Here is a 14,166-nt window from a genome sequence, read left to right as displayed (position 1 = left end):
GAGCAGAAAGCTCAGCGTCAGTGAGAGAGCAGAAAGCTCAGCGTCAGTGAGAGAGCAGAAAGCTCAGCGTCAGTGAGAGAGCAGAAAGCTCAGCGTCAGTGAGAGAGCAGAAAGCTCAGCGTCAGTGAGAGAGCAGAAAGCTCAGCGTCAGTGAGAGAGCAGAAAGCTCAGCGTCAGTGAGAGAGCAGAAAGCTCAGCGTCAGTGAGAGAGCAGAAAGCTCAGCGTCAGTGAGAGAGCAGAAAGCTCAGCGTCAGTGAGAGAGCAGAAAGCTCAGCGTCAGTGAGAGAGCAGAAAGCTCAGCGTCAGTGAGAGAGCAGAAAGCTCAGCGTCAGTGAGAGAGCAGAAAGCTCAGCGTCAGTGAGAGAGCAGAAAGCTCAGCGTCAGTGAGAGAGCAGAAAGCTCAGCGTCAGTGAGAGAGCAGAAAGCTCAGCGTCAGTGAGAGAGCAGAAAGCTCAGCGTCAGTGAGAGAGCAGAAAGCTCAGCGTCAGTGAGAGAGCAGAAAGCTCAGCGTCAGTGAGAGAGCAGAAAGCTCAGCGTCAGTGAGAGAGCAGAAAGCTCAGCGTCAGTGAGAGAGCAGAAAGCTCAGCGTCAGTGAGAGAGCAGAAAGCTCAGCGTCAGTGAGAGAGCAGAAAGCTCAGCGTCAGTGAGAGAGCAGAAAGCTCAGCGTCAGTGAGAGAGCAGAAAGCTCAGCGTCAGTGAGAGAGCAGAAAGCTCAGCGTCAGTGAGAGAGCAGAAAGCTCAGCGTCAGTGAGAGAGCAGAAAGCTCAGCGTCAGTGAGAGAGCAGAAAGCTCAGCGTCAGTGAGAGAGCAGAAAGCTCAGCGTCAGTGAGAGAGCAGAAAGCTCAGCGTCAGTGAGAGAGCAGAAAGCTCAGCGTCAGTGAGAGAGCAGAAAGCTCAGCGTCAGTGAGAGAGCAGAAAGCTCAGCGTCAGTGAGAGAGCAGAAAGCTCAGCGTCAGTGAGAGAGCAGAAAGCTCAGCGTCAGTGAGAGAGCAGAAAGCTCAGCGTCAGTGAGAGAGCAGAAAGCTCAGCGTCAGTGAGAGAGCAGAAAGCTCAGCGTCAGTGAGAGAGCAGAAAGCTCAGCGTCAGTGAGAGAGCAGAAAGCTCAGCGTCAGTGAGAGAGCAGAAAGCTCAGCGTCAGTGAGAGAGCAGAAAGCTCAGCGTCAGTGAGAGAGCAGAAAGCTCAGCGTCAGTGAGAGAGCAGAAAGCTCAGCGTCAGTGAGAGAGCAGAAAGCTCAGCGTCAGTGAGAGAGCAGAAAGCTCAGCGTCAGTGAGAGAGCAGAAAGCTCAGCGTCAGTGAGAGAGCAGAAAGCTCAGCGTCAGTGAGAGAGCAGAAAGCTCTGCAGATTGTAAGTAGCTTTATCTATCTAGTTAGCAGCAGACAGGAGTGTAGCTGGACTCCACAGATGTGTCCCCAGAGCAGACGTGTGGATACGAGGAGCGGGGACCCCCCTCTTGCTGACAGGTCCTGCGTGCACGCCGCCATCTTGGATGTGTGATGTCACTTATCACTGGATTCCATTGCTGTAAATTTCGAGTCTTTTATAACTTTTTGCCATTTCCTCATATCCAAGATCTCTGCTTGCTGTCAGTGCAGACACAGACTATGTAACAAACCTTCTGCAGTGAGAGGTTGTGTGTCAGGACAGCAAGCAGGGTTCTTATATGTAGATTTATAATGAATATGGAGATCACAGATCCAGGAAGTGGGCGTGGCCGCTCCCGTCTCTCGCACGTCTCATCCTCGGAGGCTCCACCTCTCTCCCGGCTCCTGATCCGGTGACTGTTCCTGTAGTCCCAGTGTGACAGCTGGACGGTCACCGGAGCGGCGGAGGAGTCCCGGATCTACAGCGGGTTAGTGGACGGTGCGGCCGCTGCTCCCCCATTACCTTCCGGTGCGCAGGACTGGAACCGGCCGGGACCATCTCTGTCTCTAGAGGCGCGAATGTACTCACACAGGGCTGAACGGGAAACAAAGGGTTATCAGCATGGAGGTCCCTCATCCTGGACCCCGGACATCACACACGGCGCACCCCGGACCCCCCCGACATCACACACGGCGCACCCCGGACCCCCCCGACATCACACACGGAGCACCCCCCCGACATCACACACGGAGCACCCCCCCGACATCACACACGGAGCACCCCCCCGACATCACACACGGAGCACCCCCCCGACATCAACACACGGAGCACCCCCCCGACATCACACACGGAGCACCCCAGGCCCCCCCCGACATCACACACGGAGCACCCCGGACCCCCCCGACATCACACACGGAGCACCCCGGACCCCCCCCGACATCACACACGGAGCACCCCGGAGCACCCGCGGACCCCGACATCACACACGGAGCACCCCGGACCCCCCCCGACATCACACACGGAGCACCCCGGACCCCCCCCGACATCACACACGGAGCACCCCGGACCCCCCGACATCACACACGGAGCACCCCGGACCCCCCCGACATCACACACGGAGCACCCCGGACCCCCCCGACATCACACACGGAGCACCCCGGACCCCCCGACATCACACACGGAGCACCCCCGGACCCCCCCGACATCACACACGGAGCACCCCGGACCCCCCCGACATCACACACGGAGCACCCCGGACCCCCCGACATCACACACGGAGCACCCCGGACCCCCCCGACATCACACACGGAGCACCCCGGACCCCCCCGACATCACACACGGAGCACCCCGGACCCCCCCGACATCACACACGGAGCACCCCGGACCCCCCGACATCACACACGGAGCACCCCGGACCCCCCCGACATCACACACGGAGCACCCCGGACCCCCCGACATCACACACGGAGCACCCCGGACCCCCCCGACATCACACACGGAGCACCCCGGACCCCCCCGACATCACACACGGAGCACCCCGGACCCCCCCGACATCACACACGGAGCACCCCGGACCCCCCCGACATCACACACGGAGCACCCCGGACCCCCCCGACATCACACACGGAGCACCCCGGACCCCCCCGACATCACACACGGAGCACCCCCGGACCCCCCGACATCACACACGGAGCACCCCACATCACACGGAGCACCCCGGACCCCCCCGACATCACACACGGAGCACCCACATCACACACGGAGCACCCGGACCCCCCCGACATCACACCAGGAGCACCCGGACCCCCGACATCACCACACGGAGCACCCCGGACACCCCCCGACATCACACACGGAGCACCCCGGACACCCCCCGACATCACACACGGAGCACCCCGGACACCCCCCGACATCACACACGGAGCACCCCGGACACCCCCCGACATCATACACAGCGCACCCCGGACCCCCCCGACATCACACACGGAGCACCCGGACCCTCGACATCATACACAGCGCACCCCGGACCCCCAACTTCACAAAATACCCAAACCCCGCCCCCAACATCAGATCTGGAACGCCAATATCGCACACGACACCCCTCCAACATCACACCCCGGACCCCCCAACATCATACATGGAACATCCCAGTACCTCCCAAGATCACATCTAATACCTCGACCTCTAACATCCCACAACATACAAAGGCACAGACTGGATGTTACAGTATCAGTGCAGGAATCAGCTCACAGAGCATTGTACAGACTGGATGTTACAGTGTATCAGTGCAGGAATCAGCTCACAGAGCATTGTACAGACTGGATGTTACAGTATCAGTGCAGGAATCAGCTCACAGAGCATTGTACAGACTGGATGTTACAGTGTATCAGTGCAGGAATCAGCTCACAGAGCATTGTACAGACTGGATGTTACAGTGTATCAGTGCAGGTATCAGCTCACAGAGGATTGTACAGACTGGATGTTACAGTGTATCAGTGCAGGTATCAGCTCACAGAGGATTGTACAGACTGGATGTTACAGTGTATCGGTGCAGGTATCAGCTCACAGAGCATTGTACAGACTGGATGTTACAGTGTATCAGTGCAGGTATCAGCTCACAGAGCATTGTACAGACTGGATGTTACAGTGTATCAGTGCAGGTATCAGCTCACAGAGCATTGTACAGACTGGATGTTACAGTGTATCAGTGCAGGTATCAGCTCACAGGGGATTGTACAGACTGGATGTTACAGTGTATCAGTGCAGGAATCAGCTCACAGAGGATTGTACAGACTGGATGTTACAGTGTATCAGTGCAGGAATCAGCTCACAGAGGATTGTACAGACTGGATGTTACAGTGTATCAGTGCAGGAATCAGCTCACAGAGGATTGTACAGACTGGATGTTACAGTGTATCAGTGCAGGTATCAGCTCACAGAGCATTGTACAGACTGGGTGTTACAGTGTATCAGTGCAGGAATCAGCTCACAGAGCATTGTACAGACTGGATGTTACAGTGTATCAGTGCAGGTATCAGCTCACAGAGGATTGTACAGACTGGATGTTACAGTGTATCAGTGCAGGTATCAGCTCACAGAGGATTGTACAGACTGGATGTTACAGTGTATCGGTGCAGGTATCAGCTCACAGAGCATTGTACAGACTGGATGTTACAGTGTATCAGTGCAGGAATCAGCTCACAGAGCATTGTACAGACTGGATGTTACAGTATCAGTGCAGGAATCAGCTCACAGAGCATTGTACAGACTGGATGTTACAGTGTATCAGTGCAGGTATCAGCTCACAGGGGATTGTACAGACTGGATGTTACAGTGTATCAGTGCAGGAATCAGCTCACAGAGGATTGTACAGACTGGATGTTACAGTGTATCAGTGCAGGAATCAGCTCACAGAGGATTGTACAGACTGGATGTTACAGTGTATCAGTGCAGGAATCAGCTCACAGAGGATTGTACAGACTGGATGTTACAGTGTATCAGTGCAGGTATCAGCTCACAGAGCATTGTACAGACTGGGTGTTACAGTGTATCAGTGCAGGAATCAGCTCATAGAGCATTGTACAGACTGGATGTTACAGTGTATCAGTGCAGGTATCAGCTCACAGAGGATTGTACAGACTGGATGTTACAGTGTATCAGTGCAGGTATCAGCTCACAGAGGATTGTACAGACTGGATGTTACAGTGTATCGGTGCAGGTATCAGCTCACAGAGCATTGTACAGACTGGATGTTACAGTGTATCAGTGCAGGAATCAGCTCACAGAGCATTGTACAGACTGGATGTTACAGTGTATCAGTGCAGGTATCAGCTCACAGAGCATTGTACAGACTGGATGTCACAGTGTATCAGTCCAGGCTCAGCTCACAGAGCATTGTACAGACTGGATGTTACAGTGTATCAGTGCAGGTATCAGCTCACAGAGCATTGTACAGACTGGATGTTACAGTGTATCAGTGCAGGTATCAGCTCACAGAGGATTGTACAGACTGGATGTTACAGTGTATCAGTGCAGGAATCAGCTCACAGAGGATTGTACAGACTGGATGTTACAGTGTATCAGTGCAGGAATCAGCTCACAGAGGATTGTACAGACTGGATGTTACAGTGTATCAGTGCAGGAATCAGCTCACAGAGCATTGTACAGACTGGATGCTACAGTGTATCAGTGCAGGTATCAGCTCACAGAGCATTGTACAGACTGGATGTCACAGTGTATCAGTCCAGGCTCAGCTCACAGAGCATTGTACAGACTGGATGTTACAGTGTATCAGTGCAGGTATCAGCTCACAGAGCATTGTACAGACTGGATGTTACAGTGTATCAGTGCAGGTATCAGCTCACAGAGCATTGTACAGACTGGATGTTACAGTGTATCAGTGCAGGTATCAGCTCACAGAGCATTGTACAGACTGGATGTTACAGTGTATCAGTGCAGGTATCAGCTCACAGAGCATTGTACAGACTGGATGTTACAGTGTATCAGTGCAGGTATCAGCTCACAGAGCATTGTACAGACTGGATGTTACAGTGTATCAGTGCAGGTATCAGCTCACAGAGCATTGTACAGACTGGATGTTACAGTGTATCAGTGCAGGAATCAGCTCACAGAGGATTGTACAGACTGGATGTTACAGTGTATCAGTGCAGATATCAGCTCACAGGGGATTGTACAGACTGGATGTTACAGTGTATCAGTGCAGGTATCAGCTCACAGAGCATTGTACAGACTGGATGTTACAGTGTATCAGTGCAGGTATCAGCTCACAGAGCATTGTACAGACTGGATGTTACAGTGTATCAGTGCAGGTATCAGCTCACAGAGCATTGTACAGACTGGATGTTACAGTGTATCAGTGCAGGAATCAGCTCACAGAGGATTGTACAGACTGGGTGTTACAGTGTATCAGTGCAGGTATCAGCTCACAGAGCATTGTTACAGACTGGATGTTACAGTGCATCAGTGGAGGAAATAGCTCACAGAGCATTGTACAGACTGGATGTTACAGTGTATCAGTGCAGGTATCAGCTCACAGAGCATTGTACAGACTGGATGTTACAGTGCATCAGTGCAGGAAATAGCTCACAGAGCATTGTACAGACTGGATGTTACAGTGCATCAGTGCAGGAAATAGCTCACAGAGCATTGTACAGACTGGATGTTACAGTGTATCAGTGCAGGAATCAGTTCACAGAGGATTGTACAGACTGGGTGTTACAGTGTATCAGTGCAGGTATCAGCTCACAGGGGATTGTACAGACTGGGTGTTACAGTGTATCAGTGCAGGTATCAGCTCACAGGGGATTGTACAGACTGGGTGTTACAGTGTATCAGTGCAGGTATCAGCTCACAGAGCATTGTTACAGACTGGATGTTACAGTGCATCAGTGCAGGAAATAGCTCACAGAGCATTGTACAGACTGGATGTTACAGTGTATCAGTCCGGGTGGGATGAGAATGTAGCAAACTGTAGTGTTGCATCTATTTTTCTATCATTTGTCACAATGTGTCAGGCATTTGCATAGAATTGCACAGGGGGGGGGGGGGGGGAGGACATATATGGGGGAGGGGCTCTGGGGTCGGTTCTCAGGTTCTGCTCCCAGCAGGTTACATGTAACTCCACGCAATATTCCCGATCTGAGTCATGGCCCCCGGGGGCTTATATTGGCCCCCAGACAATTGTGTGCAGCGCAGCGGTGGCCAAAGAATAGATGGCGGTATTATGTCTCCTAGCAACTGAGGAGGAGCCAGGGAGGGCATGTGACAAGGAGATGTCCCAGCGTGTGATGTCATCAGCAGGTGTGACATCACCGGGAGCAGAGCAGCAACACCCACATCCACCGCCCCCCAGACACCCCACAGGGAATCCATGACCAGGGACAGGCAGAACACCATCAAATACAACCACATTAACAGACACATAATATACTGCACATGACCCCCTGTAATCCCCCATTATATGCAGCACATGACCCCAGTATGACCCCCATTATATGCAGCACATGACCCCACTGTGACCCCCATTATATGCAGCGCATGACCTACTGTGACCCCCATTATATGCAGCACATGACCCCAGTATGACCCCCATTATATGCAGCACATGACCCCACTGTGACCCCCATTATATGCAGCACATGACCCCACTGTGACCCCCATTATATGCAGCGCATGACCCCACTGTGACCCCCATTATATGCAGCGCATGACCCACTGTGACCCCCATTATATGCAGCGCATGACCCACTGTGACCCCCATTATATGCAGCGCATGACCCACTGTGACCCCCATTATATGCAGCGCATGACCTACTGTGACCCCCATTATATGCAGCGCATGACCCACTGTGACCCCCCTTATATGCAGCGCATGACCCACTGTGACCCCCATTATATGCAGTGCATGACCCACTGTGACCCCCATTATATGCAGCGCATGACCCAGTGTGACCCCCATTATATGCAGGGCATGACCCACTGTGACCCCCATTATATGCAGCGCATGACCCACTGTGACCCCCATTATATGCAGCGCATGACCTACTGTGACCCCCATTATATGCAGCGCATGACCCACTGTGACCCCCATTATATGCAGCGCATGACCTACTGTGACCCCCATTATATGCAGCGCATGACCTACTGTGACCCCCATTATATGCAGCGCATGACCCAGTGTGACCCCCATTATATGCAGCGCATGACCCAGTGTGACCCCCATTATATGCAGCGCATGACCTACTGTGACCCCCATTATATGCAGCGCATGACCTACTGTGACCCCCATTATATGCAGCGCATGACCCACTGTGACCCCCATTATATGCAGCGCATGACCCCACTGTGACCCCCATTATATGCAGCGCATGATCCACTGTGACCCCCATTATATGCAGCGCATGACCCACTGTGACCCCCATTATATGCAGCGCATGACCTACTGTGACCCCCATTATTTGCAGCACATGACCCACTGTGACCCCCATTATATACAGGGCATGACCCACTGTGCCCCCCATTATATGCAGCGCATGACCTACTGTGACCCCCATTATATGCAGCGCATGACCCACTGTGACCCCCATTATATGCAGCGCATGACCCACTGTGACCCCCATTATATGCAGCGCATGACCCACTGTGACCCCCATTATATGCAGTGCATGACCCACTGTGACCCCCAATACATATAGTGCATGACCTACTGTGACCCCCATTATATGCAGCGCATGACCCACTGTGACCCCCATTATATGCAGCGCATGACCCCACTGTGACCCCCATTATATGCAGCGCATGACCCCACTGTGACCCCCATTATATGCAGCACATGACCCACTGTGACCCCCATTATATGCAGCGCATGACCCACTGTGACCCCCATTATATGCAGCGCATGACCCCACTGTGACCCCCATTATATGCAGCGCATGACCCACTGTGACCCCCATTATATGCAGCGCATGACCCACTGTGACCCCCATTATATGCAGCGCATGACCCAGTGTGACCCCCATTATATGCAGCGCATGACCTACTGTGACCCCCATTATATGCAGCGCATGACCCACTGTGACCCCCATTATATGCAGCGCATGACCTACTGTGACCCCCATTATATGCAGCGCATGACCTACTGTGACCCCCATTATATGCAGCGCATGACCTACTGTGACCCCCATTATATGCAGCGCATGACCCCACTGTGACCCCCATTATATGCAGCGCATGACCCACTGTGACCCCCATTATATGCAGCGCTTGACCTACTGTGACCCCCATTATATGCAGCACATGACCCACTGTGACCCCCATTATATGCAGCGCATGACCCACTGTGACCCCCCCATTATATGCAGCGCATGACCCACTGTGACCCCCATTATATGCAGCGCATGACCCACTGTGACCCCCATTATATGCAGCGCATGACCCACTGTGACCCCCATTATATGCAGCGCATGACCCACTGTGACCCCCATTATATGCAGCGCATGACCCACTGTGACCCCCATTATATGCAGCGCATGACCCACTGTGACCCCCATTATATGCAGCGCATGACCCACTGTGACCCCCATTATATGCAGCGCATGACCCACTGTGACCCCCATTATATGCAGTGCATGACCCACTGTGACCCCCAATACATATAGTGCATGACCTACTGTGACCCCCATTATATGCAGTGCATGACCCACTGTGACCCCCAATACATATAGTGCATGACCTACTGTGACCCCCATTATATGCAGCGCATGACCCACTGTGACCCCCAATACATATAGTGCATGACCTACTGTGACCCCCATTATATGCAGCGCATGACCCACTGTGACCCCCATTATATGCAGCGCATGACCCCACTGTGACCCCCATTATATGCAGCGCATGACCCCACTGTGACCCCCATTATATGCAGCACATGACCCACTGTGACCCCCATTATATGCAGCGCATGACCCACTGTGACCCCCATTATATGCAGCGCATGACCCCACTGTGACCCCCATTATATGCAGCGCATGACCCAGTGTGACCCCCATTATATGCAGCGCATGACCTACTGTGACCCCCATTATATGCAGCGCATGACCCACTGTGACCCCCATTATATGCAGCGCATGACCTACTGTGACCCCCATTATATGCAGTGCATGACCCACTGTGATCCCCCATTATATGCAGCACATGACCCACTGTGACCCCCATTATATGCAGCGCATGACCCACTGTGACCCCCATTATATGCAGCACATGACCCACTGTGACCCCCATTATATGCAGCACATGACCCACTGTGACCCCCATTATATGCAGCACATGACCCACTGTGACCCCCATTATATGCAGCACATGACCCACTGTGACCCCCATTATATGCAGCGCATGACCCACTGTGACCCCCCCATTATATGCAGCGCATGACCCACTGTGACCCCCATTATATGCAGCGCATGACCCACTGTGATCCCCCATTATATGCAGCACATGACCCACTGTGACCCCCATTATATGCAGTGCATGACCCACTGTGACCCCCATTATATGCAGCGCATGACCCACTGTGACCCCCATTATATGCAGCACATGACCCACTGTGACCCCCATTATATGCAGCACATGACCCACTGTGACCCCCATTATATGCAGCGCATGACCCACTGTGACCCCCCCATTATATGCAGCGCATGACCCACTGTGACCCCCATTATATGCAGCGCATGACCCACTGTGACCCCCATTATATGCAGCGCATGACCCACTGTGACCCCCATTATATGCAGCGCATGACCCACTGTGACCCCCATTATATGCAGCGCATGACCCACTGTGACCCCCATTATATGCAGCGCATGACCCACTGTGACCCCCATTATATGCAGCGCATGACCCACTGTGACCCCCATTATATGCAGTGCATGACCCACTGTGACCCCCATTATATGCAGCGCATGACCCACTGTGACCCCCATTATATGCAGCGCATGACCCACTGTGACCCCCATTATATGCAGTGCATGACCCACTGTGACCCTCATTATATGCAGCGCATGACCCCACTGTGACCCCCATTATATGCAGCGCATGACCCACTGTGACCCCCATTATATGCAGCGCATGACCCAGTGTGACCCCCATTATATGCAGCGCATGACCCAGTGTGACCCCCATTATATGCAGCACATGACCCCAGTATGACCCCCATTATATGCAGCACATGACCCCACTGTGACCCCCATTATATGCAGTGCATGACCTACTGTGACCCCTTATTATATAAAGGACATGACCCACTGTGACCCCCATTATATGCAGTGCATGAACCACTGTGACCCCTTATTATATAAAGGACATGACCCACTGTGACCCCCATTATATGCAGCACATGACCCACTGTGACCCCCATTATATGCAGCACATGACCCACTGTGCCCCCCATTATATGCAGCACCTGACCTTGGGTAACCCCACTGTTATATGCAGTGCCTGTTCACACAGCTGGGAAGAGGAAATTTGCCTAATTACATAGCTGTTAACATGCTGTTAACAAATACATATGATTTGTAAACACATTGTTAACATCTGTGTAGTCAGGCACATCTCCTCTTCTCAGCTGTTCTGATGCGTTACTGCGACGTGTGAACGCACCCCGCAACAAACTTCCCTGTAGCATCTAACGGACACCCCCAGGATTATAACCCCCCCACCCCACCATAAAACATGAACCCCAATCCAAACCCCAGCACAACAGCAACCGCTCACCTATAAAATAGAGGGCAAAGTTTATCACTAGTGCCAAGTATATACAGGGGGTACTAAAAGTATCCCCCCCCCCAGTAATGTGCCCTCTGCCCCCCCCCCAGTAATGTGCCCTCTGCCCCCCCCCCTCACCCAGTAATGTGCCCTCTGCCCCCCCCCCCCCAGTAATGTGCCCTCTGCCCCCCCCCCAGTAATGTGCCCTCTGCCCCCCCCCCTCACCCAGTAATGTGCCCTCTGCCCCCCCCCCAGTAATGTGCCCTCTGCCCCCCCCCCCAGTATGTTATGAAACTGTATGGACTGGATTAGATCTACATAGGACCTCAGATCACAGCGCATGTCAGAGCATGTGAGAATCATGAGGTCTAAGGAACTGCCCAAGGAGACAACATTGTGGCAAGGCACAGATGTGGCTAAGGTTACAAAAGGAGCAGTCAGTATATATATATATATATACCCCCTGTATACAGGAGCAGTCAGTAGATATATATATACACCCTGTATACAGGAGCAGTCAGTAGATATATATATACACCCTGTATACAGGAGCAGTCAGTAGATATATATATATACACCCTGTATACAGGAGCAGTCAGTAGATATATATATACACCCCGTATACAGGAGCAGTCAGTAGATATATATATATATATATATATATACACCCCGTATACAGGAGAAGTCAGTAGATATATATATATACACCCCGTATACAGGAGAAGTCAGTAGATATATATATATACACCCCGTATACAGGAGAAGTCAGTAGATATATATATATATATACGTACCCTGTATACAGGAGCAGTCAGTAGATATATATATATATACACCCTGTATACAGGAGCAGTCAGTAGATGTATATATATATACACCCTGTATACAGGAGCAGTCAGTAGATATATATATATATACACCCTGTATACAGGAGCAGTCAGTAGATATATATATATATACACCCTGTATACAGGAGCAGTCAGTAGATATATATATATATACACCCTGTATACAGGAGCAGTCAGTAGATATATATATATATACACCCTGTATACAGGAGCAGTCAGTAGATATATATATATATACACCCTGTATACAGGAGCAGTCAGTAGATATATATATATATATATACACCCTGTATACAGGAGCAGTCAGTAGATATATATATATATACACCCTGTATACAGGAGCAGTCAGTAGATATATATATATACACCCTGTATACAGGAGCAGTCAGTAGATATATATATATATACACCCTGTATACAGGAGCAGTCAGTAGATATATATATATATACACCCTGTATACAGGAGCAGTCAGTAGATATATATATATACACCCTGTATACAGGAGCAGTCAGTAGATATATATATATATACACCCTGTATACAGGAGCAGTCAGTAGATATATATATATACACACCCTGTATACAGGAGCAGTCAGTAGATATATATATATACACACCCTGTATACAGGGGCAGTCAGTAGATATATATATACACCCTGTATACAGGAGCAGTCAGTAGATATATATATATACACCCTGTATACAGGAGCAGTCAGTAGATATATATATACACCCTGTATACAGGAGCAGTCAGTAGATATATATATATACACCCTGTATACAGGAGCAGTCAGTAGATATATATATACACCCTGTATACAGGAGCAGTCAGTAGATATATATATATACACCCTGTATACAGGAGCAGTCAGTAGATATATATATATACACCCTGTATACAGGAGCAGTCAGTAGATATATATATACACCCTGTATACAGGAGCAGTCAGTAGATATATATATATACACCCTGTATACAGGAGCAGTCAGTAGATATATATATATACACACCCTGTATACAGGAGCAGTCAGTAGATATATATATATACACCCTGTATACAGGAGCAGTCAGTAGATATATATATATATACACCCTGTATACAGGAGCAGTCAGTAGATATATATATATACACACCCTGTATACAGGAGCAGTCAGTAGATATATATATATACACCCTGTATACAGGAGCAGTCAGTAGATATATATATACACCCTGTATACAGGAGCAGTCAGTAGATATATATATATATACACCCTGTATACAGGAGCAGTCAGTAGATATATATATATATATATACACCCTGTATACAGCAGTGTGGGGGGGGGGGTGTAGCGGATATGAGCTGCACCGTTATGTCCCGCTATGTCTCCTCCTCCTCCTGTCCGGTGTCTCCCGGTTCCCTCCTCCTCCTGTCCGGTGTCTCCCGGTTCCCCCTCCTCCTCCTGCACTTACCGGAGAGCTCGTCCGGTTCCAGCCCGGTGTCGGTGTCCAGTCCGCAGATGACGAAGTAGTCGGCGAATCTCCCCGGCGCCGCGCTGCTCCCCCCTCCCCCGCTCATGTCTCCGGTCAGCGGCGCCGCTGCCCCTCGCACTGCATGACGGGATGTCCGGACAGCTGAGCACCGGGAGCGGGCGGGGCCTGTGCGCAGGGGGAGGGGCCTGTCTGCACATGC

General features: G+C 51.3%; 1 protein-coding gene across 2 annotated transcripts in view; it reads right to left on the bottom strand.

Annotated features, from left to right (window-relative positions):
• The window catches only part of DENND5A (DENN domain containing 5A), a 61,929-nt gene extending 47,763 nt beyond the window's left edge, over positions 1 to 14,166 (bottom strand). Inside the window, exons 1-2 of one of the 2 annotated variants that reach the window (XM_072119136.1) lie at positions 13,947 to 14,166; positions 1,888 to 1,959 (exon numbers count right to left, since the gene is read on the bottom strand). In XM_072119136.1, the coding sequence (XP_071975237.1) occupies positions 1,888 to 1,959; positions 13,947 to 14,052 (178 nt within the window). In that variant the 5' untranslated portion in view covers positions 14,053 to 14,166. The remainder of the gene's footprint in view (positions 1 to 1,887; positions 1,960 to 13,946) is intronic. The other variant, XM_072119137.1, reaches the window with a different exon arrangement.

Source organism: Engystomops pustulosus, chromosome 7 (genome assembly GCF_040894005.1).
Source record: "Engystomops pustulosus chromosome 7, aEngPut4.maternal, whole genome shotgun sequence".
NCBI lineage: Eukaryota > Metazoa > Chordata > Amphibia > Anura > Leptodactylidae > Engystomops > Engystomops pustulosus.
This window is presented reverse-complemented; position numbering and strand designations above follow the sequence as displayed.